This window comes from Pseudopipra pipra, chromosome W (genome assembly GCF_036250125.1).
Source record: "Pseudopipra pipra isolate bDixPip1 chromosome W, bDixPip1.hap1, whole genome shotgun sequence".
Classification (NCBI taxonomy): Eukaryota; Metazoa; Chordata; class Aves; order Passeriformes; family Pipridae; genus Pseudopipra; species Pseudopipra pipra.
This window is the reverse complement of record NC_087580.1, coordinates 25854257-25873945: the sequence shown is the minus strand read 5'-3', so window position 1 is coordinate 25873945 and position 19689 is coordinate 25854257. Positions and strand designations below refer to the sequence as shown.

General features: G+C 52.6%; 2 protein-coding genes across 2 annotated transcripts in view; both read left to right on the top strand.

The window, feature by feature from the left end:
• The window catches only part of LOC135405257 (zinc finger protein ZFP2-like), a 225478-nt gene that overhangs the window by 150890 nt on the left and 54899 nt on the right, over positions 1 to 19689 (top strand). The gene's annotated exons all lie outside the window — the stretch shown is intronic.
• Positions 18914 to 19460, top strand: LOC135405563 (olfactory receptor 14J1-like; the record flags this gene model as incomplete). Its single annotated transcript, XM_064640270.1, has 1 exon — positions 18914 to 19460. A coding segment is annotated over exon 1 (531 nt), but the record flags the coding sequence as incomplete, so codon positions are not given.

Genomic DNA, 19689 nt, shown 5'->3' with positions numbered 1-19689 from the left:
CACACAAGGAATGTCAGATGTAAGAGACCTTGAATACAAAAGTTCCATCTCTACTGTAATGAATCAGAAGAGCTGGGGCTGCAGAGCAGAAACTTAGTCTGAGCTTAGAATAATTTTACCTGCGTTTTCTATTTCTACCATCACACCTGGGAAAGTTCTTTTCCACTGCAGGAATCTTCATTTCTATGGCCCAGCACACAGTGCCCAGCAGAGCTGCAGGGAAGGGCCCCCAGAGCTGCCTGAATGCCCCCTCCCCAAGGCCTTTGGGAGCTCTTGCCCCCCACTCCCTGCCCAGGGCTCTGCTGCCTGGAGCTGTCCCTGCCAGCAGCTGCTTCCCTGGGCCCAGGGCTGAGAAAGTGACACTGATGGGTCTATAAGGCAGTTTCAATGTCTGACACTCTCAGGTTCAATCTCCTCTAATCTAACAGAGTTCATGTTTCAGTGTCTCCTCCTGTGCTCAGAGATAGATTTCTCTGTCACAGTCAGCACCCAGACAACCCAGAGTATAACACTGAAAGAACTGGTTCATTCTCTTTAAGGTACCTCCTGTCTGTCTGTGCCTTTTGCAAATACCTTCTGGGAAATTTCCTGCTTTGATCTGGAGCTGTGACCAGCCCTCATCCCTGCAGCACACTGTGGAGATCAGAAGGACTCTGCCCTGCTCTGCCCTCCCAGGAATTGTTCCTTCCCCACAGCCCTTCTCCCCCAGCCCCGTGGCAGCTCCTTGGCCGGGCTGAGAACTGACCCTGGCAGGCAGCAGAGTCCCTGCCCCAGCACACAGAGCCCTGGGGGCAGGACCCTGCTCTGCACCACAGCCCTGGGCACCCCTGGCTGCACCCCCACCTTCCCATCCCACAGCCAGCCCTGCCACAGGGAACCTTCTGGCCCTGGGCCTCTGATGGGGCAGCACCAATCCTGCTCTGCAGCAGCTTCTCCTGCTGCACCCCAGCAAATCCAGCAGAGCCATCCTGACAGCTCCTGCCACTGGGGGCATTTGGCAGCTGGGAGAGGCACTTGCAGGAACTCACCTGCACTGCTCTGCAGCCAGAGCCTGACCGTGGCAAAGGGCTGGCAAGGTTCCTGCCCTGAGCAGCTCTGCCCTGTCCTCCCACCCCAGGATCCCTTGAACCTCCTGCTCCCTTCTCCTCTCTGCCCTTGCTGCCTGCAGCTCCTGCCCTGCTCTGCCATATGGCCACTTCCCCTGCACTGCAGCAACTGGGAGAGTCCTGCTGAAAAATCCTAGAAGCTGTGGGATGTGCCAGCTTTAGGAGATGCCTCCAGGAAGGCAAGCTGAACTTTCCTACAGCCAGAGAATTCTTCCTTCAAATCCTGGGAAGGTTTCTCCCGTAGTGAGAGCTCAGTCACCTCCCAGCCCAGGCTGCCTCTCATCTCTCTGCCTTCTCTCCTGTGCTCTGGGTGCTGCAGGCAGTGCCCTCAGCCCTGCTGGGCTGTGCAGAGGAGCTGCTCACCAGCAGAGCTGTCTCTTTGAAGCTCTTCTTGGTTGTCAGGAGCTCCCTGTGTGCCAGGAGCCTGGCCCAGCTCAGCAGCACAGCAACAGCTCCAGGCATTTAATGACTCCCAGAGGGGGTTTGCGTTGTTTATGTGAAACTCAGTCCCTGAGAGTAAGTTCAAACAACTTCTCAAGAAGTCAAAATGAGTTTGAAATACTGACGTTTCTTGTACTGTTACTGGGTCTCAATGAGGGAAACGACTGTGAAAGTGTCCCCAGATTCCAGTTGGAACAGAAAATTGCAGCGATGACAAGAATGGACAAGCAAGGGAAAGGTGGCTCTGATGCTGAGGAAACCGGGATGTATTTTATTAATCCAAAGGGCCAAGGCCTGACCCCCAGCCCCTGGGAAGGCAGATCCTGTCCCTGCCTCATTCCTCAGGGCTCTTCCCGGGGCACTGGGATGTGGGATGTGCAATGCCAAGGGCAGGACCATGGGGTGGCACTGCCAGGCTGCTGAGCAGGGACAAGGAGGCCATGAGGCCCCAGGGCTGCAAGGGGCACTCCCCTCCTCCTGGCATCAGGGGCACAGACAGCAGCCCTGGCCAAAGGCCTGCAGAAGGTGGCTCTGTCAGGGCCTTTCAACTTCTCCCCCTCCCTGTCTCCTCTCCAGCCCAGGCTGTCCTACGGTGTCCATGCCCTGCCCCTTTCCCTGCAGGCTGTCGTCATCCCCCCGGCTGCCCCACCTGGCTGGCACCTTCCTGCACTGACATCTCTGCGTCCTCCCTGGCTCTTCCTGCACACACAAAGCCTTGGGCTCACCCAGACTCCTTCTTTGTGACATATTGCACCACAACACTGACCTCGGAGTGAAATTCTTTTTTCCTTCTGCCAGCCTGTACCTCGCCAGCTGCATTTGGCATTAATTCTTTCTTTCTTGTGCTGTTTTGTGCTACGACAAAAGCATCCACCCTCTCTGAAGTGATTCTTCAAGCTCTCCCAGGGTTCTTCTCTGCTGTCCTCTGTCTGCACACCACTGAACCTACCACTCCTTTGCCCCTGTAGGGTGGTCATATATTTGAGACCTCCAAACCCCTTCCTTGGACATCTCTGAGCTCTCTCCAAGGTGTTTACAGATGAAAACATGGTCTAAGATACCCACAGGGATATGTTTTACCAAGACCTGTAGTGGCAGAACATGGGACAATGATTTTAAACTGAAATAGAGGAGCTTTCTATCAGATAAAATGAAGAAATACTTACCAATGGGGCTGGCAAGAACTGCAACAGAAGAGGATGTCCCCTCCCTGGATTTGTCCAAGGTCAGGAACTTTGAGCAGCCTCAATTAGAGAAGATGTCACTCTCCATGTCCAGGGACTTGGACCACATGAGCTTTTATGTCCCTTCCAACCCAAACCATTCGTGATTCTTTGAGTCCCAAACTCCTTCTCAAAAGATTTTTTATTGCTAAGACATGGATTACCATGTTTTTGGAGAAGTCATTGTAAACCTAAAAGGTAAAAAATCAATTCAAATAAAGTTCCAACATCTCTGTGTGAGAGTTTCACCAACTGGGTCAATGGCAGAGCCTCCCAGGATGACCTTGAAGCTGAGGATGGGGGATTCTGTTTGGGGTGTGAGTTTTATTATGGGCAACAAGAAAGCACATTTGGGGATTGTGCAAGACTTGTCATGGGATCTCTAGGGAAGAACCAAAGGAAGGGAAATGGTGGGATCATGGTGGTTCGTGAAGGAACAGGTGTGAGAAAACAGACAGAAAAGGGATGAAAAAGCTGGTCATGGTAAACAGGAGGATGCTCAAGACACTTCCCAGGCCGTGCCCTGACACTGATCTCCACAGCCCATCCTGTTTTCTTAAGAACTCCATTGCCAAGAAGTTTCTATGGGGAGGGACCTCTCTGCTCCTGGCACAGATTGTGGCCCAAGTTCCAATCCCTGCAGCAGGAGCCACAAATAGTCAGGTCTTGTGGTCTCTGGGGGGCCAGACTCTGCCCAGACTGGGGGGTGTGTGTGTTGGAAGCACAAAAGAGTGAAGGAAATGCCAAGCTAAACACCCAATGTAGCCTGACTTTGTCCCTAAGTGGGGGCTGAGAATTGGACACAACATGTGCAGGGACAGATGGAGGGGTTTGTCCCCCTGGCCCTGCCCAGAAGGGACACCTTTCAGGAAGGGTTGTGGCCTTGGCTGTGCTGAGGGTTGAGCCAGGCAATGCAGCTTGGGGTTGCAGTGGCACTGTCAGGGCTCTGCAGAGCTCCTGGCAGTTCATGCATTTGTCCCCAGCAATGCCAGAGAACTGCAGGGGTTGCAGTCAATCACTTGTGCTCTTTGTGACCCCGACTGGCTCTGCTGAATGGGAGCAGGCCTGGAGTTCCCAGACTGTTCCTGCATCCAGTGTCGGGCCTGCAGTGACGTTTCTGCAGCATTAAATTGGTGCAGTGGCAGGATGGCCATGGATCCATTCCTGCAGAAACACAATGGTGCTCCATCCCAGGAGGGATAGAATGGGCCCACAAATTTTGGAAGGATAAGAAGCAGGGAGTTTTGACCCTGTGGAATCCCATGGAACCAAAGGAACCTTGGGACATGGTGGAACCTCATGGAATAAAGGGGACATTGTGACCCTGCAGCACCTCATGGAACCAAAGGGAGTCTGGGACGTGGCAGGGCCTGATGGAAACAAAGGAACCTCCTGGGAACAAAGGGACCCTGGACACTGCCAAAACTCAGGGAGACAAGGGAACCCCAGGACACTGTGGAATCTCCTGGAATCCAGGGGCCATTGGAATACACTGGGGCCTCCTGGAACCAAAGGGAACATGGGACACTGCGGAACCTCATGGAATCAAATGGACCCCAAGACTTTGTGGAATGTCAGGGAATCAAGGGGCCATTGTGACATCACAGAACGTTTTGGAACCAAAGGGAACCAATGGGACATTGTGGAATCTCATGGAATCAAGGGTCCATTGTGACAGTGGGGAAAATGATGGAATCAGTGGGCCATTGTCACACTACAGGGCCTTATGGAGCCCAAGAACACTGGAAAAAGTGCAACTTCATGGAATCAAGGGTCCATTGTCCCACTGTGGAGCCTCAAGGAATAAGGGATCCAATCTTTGCCTCAGATTTTGTCAACAAGTTAAATTTAAGGGATTACAGATGTGTGATTGAACCACTTTTGTCCCACATGTTTTAATGATTGGCCAAATGAGAATATTTATATGAAATGAATTAGTTATTCTTACAAATGATCAGACAAAAGATCTTAATCAGAATTATTTACTACACAATACAAAGGCTAAAACTAGAAGTAGTACAGTATAAGATAGGATAGCACACTATATTGAAGAAATTATTGAAACAATTATATTAAAACTAGCCAAAAGAAATAATTATTATGTAGAGATCTGATGTAACTCACCCACACCAACGGTTGTGGGAAATTTCTTTTGCTCAACCTTGAGGAGTGTCCTTGGAGGGCGTCCCCACCCAAGGCAGGAATCTCCCCACAATTACCCCAAGAAGGGCTGTGTCAGAAGAACCTGCCTGGATGAAAGGGGACTGGACTTCTCTAGTAGGATGGGATTGACCGCTCCTCACAAATGGACAGGTCAGTTACCAGCTTCTCTGTCCCCTCCAACTTCCAAAAGCAAGATGTGTGTTTGGAGTTGGGTGAACCAGGCTGGTTTGAGCATCATTCAACACCAAAACCATTCCCATGGTGCCAGCGGTAACTCTCAGATCTCACAGACAGCTTGCAGGAGAGCTGGCACTGTTGGCATTGTCTGATGGGATTTTAGGCCTTATCAGGGCAGGCCCTCCTGCCACCCCGGTCGAGGGGTTGGCTGTGAAAGTCCATCCTGGAGATGCACAGGTAGCCAAGAGTTGGGCTCCTGAGTGACATCCAACAATGGACAGGTGGATGGGACTGAGCAGATGAAAGTGTCTCAGGCAGAGCTGGACTGGCAACACAAGGGGGAATTATTCCTGGCTTGCTGGGCCCAGGACACCTCAGGTCCTGAGGGAAGAGGTGCAACATCCAGATGGGCCTGTGATCCAGGGCTGCATTTAACCTTGGACACCAACTGCCAGGTTCTCCAGAACTGGGAAACATGCGCTGCCATCAAACAGGCCAAGAGGGTAAAGCCCCTGTGGGGTGGGGGATGATGGCTGAACTAGAGATGTGGGCAGGCCTGGCAGATTGATCCCAGCACACTCCCCAAACCCACCAAGGCAAGCTCTATGTGCTGACAGTGGGGGACACAACCCCTGGATGGCAGGAGACACCCCCTGTGCCTCCCCCCACTGCCCAGAACACCATCCTGGGCCTGGAAAAGCAAGTCCTGTGGAGACACGGCCCTCCAGAAAAACTGGCTGTTCCCTGGAACACAAAGCCATGGGCTGATCCTGACTCCCTCTGGGTGAGCTCTTGCAGCACAAGGGTCCCCCTTGAGTGACATTTCTTTTTCCTCACCTTCAGTCTGAACCTTCAGTGCTACTCTTTGTAGAGATTTCATTCTATTTTCCAATATGGAGAAAAGCTCCATCCCTTCAAGTCTCCTCTACTTCCTCTCCAGTTCTTCCTCATTCCTCCAGAATGGGGAACCTCACAGACAGACAGACCAGTCCAGATGTGGTGACCCCAGGGCTGAGTCCAGGGGGGTGACAACTCCCTTGTCTGGGTGCCCACACTCCCCCCAAGGCAGCCCCATGATCATTTGGCCTTAAATCAAGGGGCCATTCTGATTCTTTGTAATGTCACGGAATCAAGTGGCACCGTGACACTGCAGGGCCTCATGGAACCAAAGGAATGCAGGGACACTGTGGAATCTCATGGAACCAAGGGACCATTGTGACATGCGGGGTCTCTTTGGAACAAAAGGAACCCTGAGACATCTGAGAACCTCCTGGAACTAAGGGGCCACTGTGCCTCCCCAGAACTCCATGGAATCAAGCAGAGCCGCTGCCTCCCCCCCGCCGCCGCACGGACCGGAGTCGCCGGCTCTGCCCCGCTTGGACACCTCTGGAGTCAGAGTGTTCTTGGGCAGCACAACTGATCTCAGACCAGAGTGTCCCAGAGTTTGCTTTGCCCCCTCTTTTCCCGTGGTTTTGTTTTTTGTTCTTTGTTCATTCAGGAGGAAAAGGGGGAAGGGAGGCACGTGTTGATCCCTGTTCTCATCTGTTTACAAAAGGGAGTTGGGGCAGGAGCAGAGAGAAGAGACAGTTTCGCTCTCTGCTCTTGCTTTGAACTGTTCTGTTGGTATTGTTGTTTTTGCTGATATATTTCTTGTCAGTAAACTCTTATTTTTTCACTTATACCTCCTTGTATTTTGTCTCTTTGTACTGGTGGGGAATAAAAGGGGAGTGAGTTCATTTTACTGGAGTTCCCGCCCTGATATGTGTCTTTAAACCAGGACAGGTTGCTCAAGGGCTCCCTGAAATTTGGAATCATCCACAAAGGACTTGAAAATACATTTTCTCCTAATGTACAGACAGATAATAAAGATGTTCTATAGTGGTGTTCAAGGGCTGATCACTGAGGGATTTCATCAGGAAGTTGCTGCCAAGAGGACTTTGTACCATGGATTTTATTTGACACTCTTCATTCAGCCAACTTCCCACCCACCACATCTTCCACTTCTTCAGTCCAGTTCTCACCAATCTGGCTCTAAGAGACCGGAGGAGACCATGTCAAGGGCCTTGATAAAGTCTGGGCACACAACATCCTCTTCTATTTCCTTCCACAGGGGTTCTGCAATCCCTGCCTTGTCCTTCCAATGCCTGGGAATGGCTGCAGGAGGACTTGCCCTTTCCCCTTCCCTTCCCCGGAGTGTCATGGTGTCACTGCAGGAGAGTTCCAGCCCTGGAGCAAGGTCACAGAAGAAGTGACCCAGTCCATGCAGTGGCCTCAGAAGATCCCACAGCATCCTGGTGATGCTGTAAGGGAGCCCAGCTCTGCTTCACAAGTTCCCAGGGCTTGTCCCTGCCTGTGCTCCAAGGGCTTCCAGCCCCCAGGACTGTGCTCAGAGAGCACTCAGGCCTTACAGTGAGAAAGGGGTTCAGGAGGACAGTGTGGAAGTGGAAAGAGCAGCTCTGGAAAGACCAAGCCCTGCTGCTCCCTGGCAGTGCTGCTGGGCTGGGATTATTGTCCCCTTCCCGTTTGCAAATACACCCTGTCCTGCAGTGTGCTGTCCTTTAGGAACATCTAAGAAGAAGGGTCTTGGACAAAGAAGGCACTGCAGGGTCCTTTATTTTGTTTAAATACTCAGAGAGCACAATTCATCATTTATACAGTGTCAGTGTCAAAATGAAAAGATGGACACTAAATTAGAAGGCAGATGCATAATAATATTTAATTGCACAGAAAATTATTGAAAAAACCCAGTGACCTCCTCCAAAAACCACAGCAGGAAGGCTGGGCCATTAAGGAGTCCCATTCTGAATGCTACACACCAGAAAACAGGCACTTCATTGCTCCTGAAAAGCATCCAGTCATCATTTTTCTGAGGGCATCCTTGAGCTCCTGGTTCCTGAGGCTGTATATGAAGGGGTTTAGTGTTGGAGGCACGACCGAGTACAGAACTGACACAATGAGATCCAGGGATGGGGAGGAGATGGAGGGAGGCTTCAGGTAGGCAAATGTTGCAGTGCTGGTAACAACAGAGAGCACGGCCAGGTGAGGGAGGCAGATGGAAAAGGCTTTGTGCTGTCCCTGATGAGAGGGGATCCTCAGCACAGCCCTGAAGATCTGCACATAGGAGAACACAATGAAAACAAAACAACCAAATATTAAACAGGCACTAACCACAATGAGCCCAATTTCCCTGAGGTAGCCTGAGTGTGAGCAGGAGAGCTTGAGGACGTGTGGAATTTCACAGAAGAACTGGCCCAGGGCATTGCCCTGGCACAGGGGCAGGGAAAATGTATTGGCTGTGTGCAGCAGAGCATTGAGAAACCCAGAGGCCCAGGCAGCTGCTGCCATGTGGGCACAAGCTCTGCTGCCCAGGAGGGTCCCGTAGTGCAGGGGTTTGCAGATGGCAACGTAGCGGTCGTAGCACATGATGGTGAGGAGGAAATACTCTGTTGACATGAAGAAGAAAAAGAAAAAGAGCTGTGCAGCACATCCCATGTAGGAGATGGTTCTGGTGTTCCAGAGGGAATTGTGCATGGCTTTGGGGACAGTGGTGCAGATGCAGCCCAGGTCTGTGAGGGAGAGGTTGAGCAGGAAGAAGCCCATGGGGGTGTGCAGGTGGTGGTCACAGGCTACGACGCTGAGGATGAGGCCGTTGGCCAGGAGGGCAGCCAGGGAGATGGCCAGGAAGAGCCAGAAGTGCAGGAGCTGCAGCTCCCGCCTGTCTGCGAATGCCAGGAGGAGGAACTGGGTGAGGGAGCTGCTGTTGGACATTTGCTCCTTCCTTAGGACAGGGTCTGTTCAGAAAAGGAAAAGACACGGAACAATTAGGAGATACCCCTCTCAGCAAAGATACTTCGTCTTTCATAGTAATCCCCCCAAAATAATTGTATTTCCCTTATGCTGGCTCAGAGTGGTGTGAGCAGCAAGAATTCTGGCCATGTGCTGCCAAGGGCTCAGCTTTGCTCTGCTGCAGGGGGGACATGGAGCTGTTTTGTGACAGCTCTGATGATCACAGGGTATGTCAGATGTAACTTACCTTTAATAGAAAAGCTTAATTTCTGACCCCCCTAATCACAAGACTCTGGACTGCAGAACAGAGGCTTCTATTGTCCTTAGAATAATTCTTCTGTTACATATGTTCCACCATTAAATCTGCAGAGTGTTCTTTTTAGGAGTAAAAATTCTCATTTTTATTGCTAAAAATGTGAAGAATCTTTAGAAAAGACAAGAGACAAAAGGGCTGAGCTCCCTGTGGTTTAAAGCAGAGCCAGGAGAGCTGCAGAGTCCTTCAGCCTGTTTCCTATCTGCCCTGCTCTTTCCCTTGGGCTGCATTCACTTTGATTTCACACAAATAAATATTAAAAACCACATCCACAAATATGTGTGCAGTGATGAGAGCAGGACAATGTTGTTTCCAAGGTCAACTCTGAGAAGTATCCCCTGTGCCAGCCCAGAGGTGCAGCTGTGCTGGACAGAGCAGGACAGGAGCCCTCCGACAGAGAAGCCAAGGGCTGGGACAGGAGAGTGCCCACCCCCAAGGAAAGGCTCAGCACTGCTCAGGGTCCTGTGCTCATTTCTGATCCTGCCTGAAATATTCATCTCCGAGAGGAAACACACCTCAGGACTAATTCCTTTCCTGTAGCCCCTGTCTTTTGTGAGCTTTGCAAAAAATTCTCCATTCAATGTGGTGTAGTGGTCCAGAGTTGTGAGCAGGTCTGACCCTGCAACAGCAAGACATGGAAAAGATCATTCCTCAGCTGCCAGGTTTGCTCCTTGCCCACAGCCCTTCTGTCCCAGCCCTGGCAGCAGCTCCCCAGGCCGGCTGAGAGCTGCCCCTGGCAGGCAGCAGAGTCCCTGCCCAGCACAGCACCCTGGGCTGCAGGACCCTGCTCTGCCCCACAGCCCTGGGCACCCCTGCCCGCACCCCCGGCTTCACAGCTCTTCCAAACTGCCCCAAAACAGCCCCTGCTCACCCATCCCATCAGCTGGGGCTGGGCCAGCTTTAGGAGATGCCTCCAGGAGCTGCCCCTGCACTGCCCTGCAGCCACAGACTCACCATGTGCAGCCCTGCCAAGATTCCTCCTGCAGGGAGCTCTCAGTCCTCCTGCCAGTGCTGAGCCCCTTGAAGCTCTGTCTGTGCCCTGCTGGTGTCCCTGAGCTGCCCTGGCAGTGCCCTCAGCCCTGCTGGGCTGTGCAGAGGAGCTGCTCACCAGCAGAGCTGTCTCTTTGAAGCTCTTCTTGCTTGCCAGGAGCTCCCTGTGTGCCAGGAGCCCAGCCCAGCTCAGCAGCACAGCAACAGCCCCAGGCATTTCATGACCCTCAGGGGGGTTTGGTGTTGTTTACGTGAGACTCAGTGCCTGAGAGGAAGTTCAAACAACTTCTCAAGAAGTCAAAGTGAGATTGAAACACTGAAGTTTCTTGTAGTGCTAATGAGTCTCACTGAGGGGCACAACTGAGAACTTCTCCCTGGGTTCCAGTTAGAGCAGAGAACTGCAGACAGTGATGGACAAGCAAGGGAAAGGTGGCTCTGATGCTGAATAAACCTTGACTTGTTTCCTTAATCCAGAGGACCAAGCCCTGACCTCCAGCCCCTGGAAAGGCAGATCCTGTCCCTGCCTCATTCCTCAGGGCTCTTCCTGGGGCACTGGGATGTGGGATGTGCAGTGCCAAGGGCAGGACCATGGGGTGGCACCTGCTAGGCTGCTGAGCAGGGACAAGGAGGCCATGAGGCCCCAGGGTTGCAAGGGGCACTCCCCTCCTCCTGGCATCAGGGGCACAGACAGCAGCCCTGGCCAAAGGCCTGCAGAAGGTGGCTCTGTCAGGGCCTTTCAGCTTCTCCCCATCCCTGTCTCCTCTCCAGCCCAGGCTGTCCTACGGTGTCCATGCCCTGCCCCTTTCCCTGCAGGCTGTTGTCATCCCCCCGGCTGCCCCACCTGGCTGGCACCTTCCTGCACTGACATCTCTGTGTCCTCCCTGGCTCTTCCTGCACACACAAAGCCTTGGGCTCATCCAGACTCCTCCTGGGTGACGTGTTGCAGCCCAGTGTTTTCCATGGAGTGAAATTCCTTTTTCCTCACGTCCACTCGGGACCTCCCCAGCTGCACTTGGCATTAATTCTTTCTTTCTCATGCTCCTTTCTGCTCTGACAAAAGGATCCACCATCTCTAAATCCTCCCTTCAAGCCCTCTCAGGGCTGTCCTGTGCTGTCCTCAGTCTCCACACCATTGAGACCACACCTCCTTAGCCCCTGTTTAGTGCTCATGTGCTTGAGACCTTTAAAGCCCATCTTGGGAGATCTCTGGGCACTCATTGATGTTTTTGCAGATGAAAATATCATGCTCATGGACTAAGGAAATCACAGTTTCCATGACAACCAGCATGCATTCCCATTGCCACAGTCAGTTACCATGGCAACCGTAATACATTATCATTGCTATGGTCGGTTACCATGGCAACCATAATACATTCCCATTGCTACAGTCATTTACTGTGGCAAACAGCATACTTCCCACTGCTACGGTCAGTTACCATGGCAACCAGCATACATTCCAATTGCTATGGTCAGTGACCATGGCAACTAATCATACATTCCCATTGCTATGGTGAGTTACCATGGAAACCATCATATAGTCACATTGATACGTTTGGTTACCATGGCAACCATCATACATTCCCACTGCTATGGTCAGTTAGCATGGCAAACAGCATATATTCTCATTGCCACGGTCAGTTACCACAGCAACTACCATACATTCCCATTGCTAAGGTCAGTTACCATGGTAACCATCACACATTCCCATTCCTACAGTCTGTTACCGTGGCAACGATCATACTTCCCCACTGGTATGGTTGGTTACCATGGCAGCCAGCATACATTCTCATTGCCATGGTAAGTTACCACGGCAACCATCATATATTGCCATTGGAACAATCAGTTACCATGGTAACCATCATACATTCCCTTTTCTACAGTCAGTTACTACAGCCAACCATCATATTTCACACTGGTACAATCGGTTACCATGGCAACCATCACACATTCCCATTTCTATAGTCAGTTACCATGACAAAGATCACACATTCCCACTGCTACACACAGCTACCATGGCAACCATCATACATCCCATTGCTATGGTCAGTTACCATGGCAACCATCATACATTCCCATTACCTCAGTCAGTTACCATGGCAACAAACATATTTCCCACTGCTACAGTTACCATGGCAATCGGCATACATTACAATTGCCACGGTCGTTACCATGGCAACCATCAAACATTCCCATTGCTATGGTTGGTTACCATGGCAACCAGCATACATTTCCATTGTTATGGGCAGTTACCATGGAAAACAGCATACATTCTCATTGCTACAGTTGGTTACCATGGCAACCATCATACTTCCCACATGTACAGTCAGTTACCAATGGCAACCAGCATATATTCCCGTTGCTACAGTTAGTTACCATGGCAACCATAATACATTCCCATTTCTACAGTCAGTTACCATGGCAACCATAATACATTCCCATTCCTACTGTCAGTTACCATAGCAAACATCATACATTGCCATTTCCACAGTCAGTTACCCTGGCAACCATCATACAGTCCCATTGCTACTATCAGTTACTATGACAACCATCATCAAGCCGCGTTGCTACGGTCAGTCACTATGGAAACCAGCATGCAATCCAATTGCTACGGTCGGTTACCATGGAAACCATCATACATTCCCATTCCTACAGTCGGTTACCATGGCAACCATCATACATTCCCATTGCTACAGTCAGTTACCAAGGCAATCATCATACATTCCTATTTCTATGGTCAGTTACCATGGCAACCACCATACATTGCAACTGTTACGGTCGGTTACCATGGCAACCACCATACATTCCCAGTGCGATTGTCGGTTACCATGGTACCCATCACACATTTCCATGGCTGTAGTCGGTTACCATGGCAACCATCATACAGTCCCTTTGCTATGGTCGGTTACCATGGCTACCATCACACACCCCCGTTGCTGTAGTTGGTTACCATGGCAACCATCATACGGTCCACTGCTACAATCAGTTGCCACGGCAACCATCATACAGCCACGTTGCTATGATCAGTTAGCATGGCAACCATGTGAATTCCAGTTTCTATGGTCAGTTACCATGGCAACCATCATACAGTCCCATTGCTATCGTCAGTTACCATGGCAACCAGCATACATTCCCATTGCTACAGTCAGTTATCATGGCAATCATCATACTTCCCAGTGCTGCCGTCAGTTACTATGGCAACCAGCACACATTCCCATTCCCACGGTCAGTTACCATAAGAACCACCATACATTCCCATTGCTACAGTAGGTTACCATGGCAACCATCATACATTAGCATTGCTATGGTCAGTTACCATGGAAACCATCATACAGTCACGTTGCTATGATTGTTTACCATGGCAACTAACATACATTCTCGTTGCTACGGTCAGTTCCCATGGAAAACATCATACATTCCTATTGCTACAGTCAGTTACCATGGCAAACAACATACTTCCTACTGGGACAGGCCGTTACCATGGCAACCACAATACTTTGTTGTTTCTATGGTCAGTTACTGTGGCAACCATCACACATTCCTGTTGCTACAGTCAGTTACCATGGCAAACATCATACTTCCAGTTGCTACAGTCAGTTTACCATGGCAACCATGACACATTTCCATTGCTATGGTCAGTTACCGTGGCAATCATCATACTTCCCACTGCTATGGTCAGTTACCATGGCAACCATCATACATTCCCATTGCTACAGTCGTTTACCACAGCAAGCATCAATCATTCCTGTTGCTACAGTCACCATGGCAAACATCACATATTTCCATTGTAACGGTTTGTTACCATGGCACCATCACACATTCGCATTGCTATGCTCGGTTACCATGGCAACCATCATAAAGTCACATTCCTATGGTCGGTTACCATGGCAACTGGAATACATTCCCATTGTTACAATCAGTTACCGTGGCAAACATGATGCATTCCGAGTGCTATGGTCGGTTACCATGACAACCAGCATACATTTCTGTTGTTACAGTCAGTTACCATGGCAACCATCAGACATTTCCATTGCTATGGGCAGTTACCATGGCAACCAGCATACATTCCTGTTGCTATGGTCGGTTACCATGGCAACCACCATACATTCCCATAGCTACAGTCAGTTACTATGGTAACCTCTTGGTTCCTCTTGGACAGAAGCAGATGCAGATGAGCCTCCCTGTTGTCCACCAGCCTGGCAGCTGTGCTCTAAAGGCCTGTGTCCCAAGGGCTGTCTTGACCATAACCCTGCACAAACCTCTGGGACTCTTTCCATCCTGTTGTGGTGCCTTTCCAGTGAATTCCAGGGTTATCAAAGACAACTGGAATGGGCTCTTTGTCTCACTCCACAAGGTCACCCAAACCACTCTCTCCTCTGACCCTCACCCACAAAAGTTCACCCCAGTTGTTCATCCCCTAGAGCAGCTGCACAGGTCAAGAAGCTCCTTCCTGCTGAGGACACCTCTCTCCTGCTCTTTGTCTCCTGTGTCTCCTTGGCCTTCTCTCCCAACCCATCACAGCCCTGCAACCTGGGAACTGTCTCAGCAGGCCTGGGCTGTTATTGCCTGCAAGTGGAATGCAGAGAGACTTGGGGCTGCAGCTCCTCCTGCCTGTGCCCCACACACAGGGCATTGGGGCCTGTCTGGCTGCAGCCCTTCAGTGGGGTACCGGGGTAAGAACAGACTTGCAGAGGGGAAAGCTGCTCTGAAAGTCCCGAGAGCTGGGCTGTGCAGAGGCTTTGCTGACAGTGGCCTTGGGGGTGGACGTGCTGGGACTCAGGCCCAGGGGGAAAATCACAGACCTGATCCCTGAGGAGATCAGCACATGCTGCTGAAATGCTGGGGGAGAGAAGAGCCAGCAGAGGGAGGAAACAAGTGTGGACAGCCTGGGCTGATGTGCTTTGGACTCGTGCCTGGCCTGGCCTTGGCTGGGCAGAGAAGGGACAGCCTTTGTGTCCCTGCAGGGCTGGGATTCACTCCCTGCCCCAAAGGCCCCCAGTGTGTCTGAGAAGCCCTGGGTGATGCCTGTCCCACAGCTGCTGGGAATGGGGACGGGGTCCCTGCACAGGCCCTGTGCTGTCCAGGGCAGCTGCTGCACTTGTGCTGCAGAGCCCTGGCACCTCCCCTGGCACTACAGGCCCCTCTTTGGCTGTTCAATCCAGGCTCAGCTGCCCTCAATTAGGTTCAGCAGTGAAGGGATGTCCAGGAGACAACTGCCATTGTACTCTGAGGACATATAGAAAATACCCTGATAAAGAACAGCAGAGAGACCTCTCTCCCTGTGCCACCTGACTCCATTTGGTCATCTGAACACCTCTAGGGGCTGCCCTGGACAGAAGGAACAGTGACAGGTTCCCCTGTCCTACATGTGGGCCCCTTCTGCCACTCAAGTTGGCCAAAGCAATGTCCCAGCAGCCTCCAAGAAGATCCCACAGCTGCTGCCCTGTCCCTGGGAACTGCTGCATTGGAGCCTGCAGTTCCCAGCAGGAATCTTGGTCACCTCTGGCCCCTCAGAAGGAACCAGGGGTTTGTGTCCCAGCAGGTCACTCCTGGCTTTGGTCTTCCTTCATTCCCATGGGAGCTGGGACAAGGAATCACCTGCAGGTGCCTGTTTTGGGCCCACTGAAGTGGGGCAGGAGGAATCCCAGCCCATGGGGGTTGTGGAAGGAGCTGAGTGTCCTTCTGGCCCCAGGTCTGCAGAGCCACAAGGAGACACCTCTGTTGACTCAGCTGAGTCCCTTCCCTCAGTGGGGGTGAAGGAGATCCCTCCTGGGCACTGTCTGGGTTTCCTGTCTAATCATGGGACATGAAAAGGGGACTCTTGGACTTAACTCTGTGTCTGTCTGGAGAAATGACAGTGCTGAAAGAAGTGTCTGTGCCCAGCTGAGAGAAGGCACATCATTATTTCCTTCAGCTGTGTGCCAGCAGGTTCCCCTGGAGCCCCAGGGACAGCTGGAGGGAGCCCAGAGGGGCAGAGAAAGGGCTGCCTGGGGCTGTTGCTGTGCTGCTGAGCTGGGCCAGGCTCCTGGCACACAGGGAGCTCCTGGCAACCCAGAAGAGCTTCCAAGAGACAGCTCTGCTGGTGAGCAGCTCCTCTGCACAGCCCAGCAGGGGAGAGACCAGCCCAGGGCACAGGAGAGAAGGTAGAGAGATGAGAGGGAGCCACGGCTGGGAGGTGACTGAGCTCTCACCACGGGAGAAACCTTCCCAGGATTTGAAGGAAGAATTCTCTGGCTGTAGGAAAGTTCAACTTGCCTTCCTGGAGGGATCTCCTAAAGCTGCCACATCCCACAGCTTCCAGGATCTTTCAGCAGGACTCTCCCAGTTGCTGAAGTGCAGAGGAAGTGGTCATATGGCAGAGCAGGGCAGGAGCTGCAGGCAGCAAGGGCAGAGAGGAGAAGGGAGCAGGAGGTTCAAGGGATCCTGGGTGGGAGGACAGGGCAGAGCTGCTCAGGGCAGGAACCTTGCCAGCCTTTTGCCACGGTCAGGCTCTGGCTGCAGAGCAGTGCAGGTGAGTTCCTGCAAGTGCCTCTGCCAGCTGCCAAATGGCAGCAGTGGCAGGAGCTGTCAGGATGGCTCTGCTGGATTTGCTGGGGTGCAGCAGGAGAAGCTGCTGCAGAGCAGGACTTGGTGCTGCCCCATCAGAGGCCCAGGGCCAGAAGGTTCCCTGTGCCAGGGCTGGCTGTGGGGTGGGAAGGTGGGGGTGCAGCCAGGGGTGCCCAGGGCTGTGGTGCAGAGCAGGGTCCTGCCCCCAGGGCTCTGTGTGCTGGGGCAGGGACTCTGCTGCCTGCCAGGGTCAGCTCTCAGCCCGGCCAAGGAGCTGCCACGGCCCTGCAGGGAGAAGGGGTGGGTGGAAGGAGTGACCCCTCAGGGCAGGGCAGGGCTGGGCAGGGCCCTTCAGCTGCAGGGTCAGGGCTCCTCACAGCTTCAGCTCCACCTCCTCCATTTCCAGGGGCCCTTCTCAGGAAGCACATCCCCCCAGAACACCTCCACCTTCCCAGCCACCACAGGCTGTCTGGGATCTGCTCTGCAGCCCCTGCCCAGGCAGAGCTGCCCCTGGGCACTGGGCTGGGGATGGCTCTGGCAGCACTGGCAGGGAGCTGAGCTGGGCACAGGCAGGGGCTGCTGGCAGGAACAGCTCCTCACCCAGAGACAGGCAGGCAGGGAGAGGCAGCTGCTGCCACAAGGGCTGGGCAGGGGGATGGGGGCCCCTCCCTGCTGTCCCTGTGGCACAGACCCCTTCCCTGAGCAGCTCCTCCCTGGGCTACTTTCCCAGCCTAAGCAGAGCCTGTGCCCTCAGGCCCACGGGGGCTGGGCTGTGCATTGCCCTGCAGCAGCCAGAGCCCAGGCAAGGACAAGGCCCTGATTTCCAGCTGTCTCTCTGTGTCCCTCCTCCCTTGGCAGCAGCACTGTGGCATTTCCCTGCCATCCCCTGCTGCCTGGGCTCTCCTTGTTCTCACCAGTGGCTTTCCTGAGCCAGTGTGGAGTTTGGGGGGGCAGATTCCTGTCCAGACACAAACCCTTTGGGTGCTGCTGTGGGGATGTGTCTGTGGGAGCCAAGTGCCCAAGTGCCCTCCAGGCACCTCCAGGTTATTCAGCTGTTTGCCTGGGTGTCCTGCAGGGCTGCAGGTGCCCTCCAGAAGGGCACAGCTCTGCCATAGGATCTCTGTGCTGCACAGGATCCCCATGGAGAAAACTCCTCAGTGCTAAATCCATGGAAATGCTCTGGGCAGCTGCAAGGAGCATTTTGTGTCTTTGGGAGGGGAGGAATGAAAAGGTGAGGAGTGTGTCAATCTGTTCTTTGGACATGGATTCCTGGATCTCTGTACAGTTTCTCTTAGGGGAGCAGTTGAGTGTGATGCTCCTCCAGCTCTGAGCTGCCAGCACAGGCCAGCTGAGCCCAGGACTGATGGGCAGAGCACCTCTTCTCTCTGCACTAAGGGACCGACCCTGTGCCCCTCAGAACCCACAAGACTTGACCTGCAGTGCAATAGAATTGTCAGGGATTTCAAACATCCACAACCACTCCTAAGTGTGGCAGGTGCAAGTGGGTGAACCAATACAGAGAATTCCCTCAGCTCAGTCCTTCATTTGGGCAAACTGCAAACAGCAAAGCTGAGAAACTCTTGGATGTATCACGAGTACATTTAATTTGAGATCACCCTGCATTCCAAGTTTTCTCTCCCAGCAGAGTAAGGAGTCCTTGGGAGCTCATCACAGAGTTACTGCTTCCGATGGTCCCCTCAGGCAGCAAAAGCCAGAGCTCAGGGGAGGGAGCTGCAGGGAGGTCTGAGTGAGGAGAGAGAGCCTGAGAGTGGGGTGGCTGTGAGACGGGTAATGTTTGGCTGCAGAAGCCTGGTCTAACTCAGCAGTGACTTTTCCTCCTCAACAGATCAAAATACCCTGGGAAAGGTGCAAATGTGCAACAGCAGCTCCCTCACCCAGTTCCTCCTCCTGGCATTCGCAGACAGGCGGGAGCTGCAGCTCCTGCACTTCTGGCTCTTCCTGGCCATCTCCCTGGCTGCCCTCCTGGCCAACGGCCTCATCCTCAGCGCCGTAGCCTGTGACCACCACCTGCACACCCCCATGGGCTTCTTCCTGCTCAACCTCTCCCTCACAGACCTGGGCTGCATCTGCACCACTGTCCCCAAAGCCATGCACAATTCCCTCCGTAACACCACAACCATCTCCTACATGGGATGTGTTGCACAGCTCTTTTTCTTTGCCTTTTTCATGTCAGCAGAGTTTTCCCTCCTCACCATCATGTGCTACGACCGCTACGTTGCCATCTGCAAACCCCTGCACTACGGGACCCTCCTGGGCAGCAGAGCTTGTGCCCACATGGCAGCAGCTGCGGGGGCCACTGGGTTTCTCTATTCTCTGCTGCACACAGCCAACACATTTTCCCTGCCCCTGTGCCAGGGCAATGCCCTGGGCCAGTTCTTCTGTGAAATCCCACACATCCTCAAGCTCTCCTGCTCACACTCAGGCTACCTCAGGGAACTTGGGCTCATTGTGGTTATTGCCTGTTTAATGTTTGGTTGTTTCATTTTCATTGTTTTCTCCTATGTGCAGATCTTCAGGGCTGTGCTGAGGATCCCCTCTCAGCAGGGACGGCACAAAGCCTTTTCCACGTGCCTCCCTCACCTGGCCGTGCTCTCTATTGTTATCAGCACCGCAGCATTTGCCTACCTGAAGCCCCCCTCCATGTCCTCCCCATCCCTGAATCTGGCACTATCAGTTCTGTACTCAGTGGTGCCTCCAACACTGAACCCCTTCATCTACAGCCTCAGGAATCAGGAGCTCAAGGATGCCCTGAGGAAAATGATGACTGGATGTTTTTCAAGAGCAATAAAGTGCCGGGTTTCTCATACGTAGCATTCACAATGAGATTCGTTAATGGCCCAGCCTTCCTGCTCAGGTTTTTCATGGAGGTCATCAGATTGTTCTTGCAATAACTTTCTGTGCAATGAAATATTATTATGCACCTGCC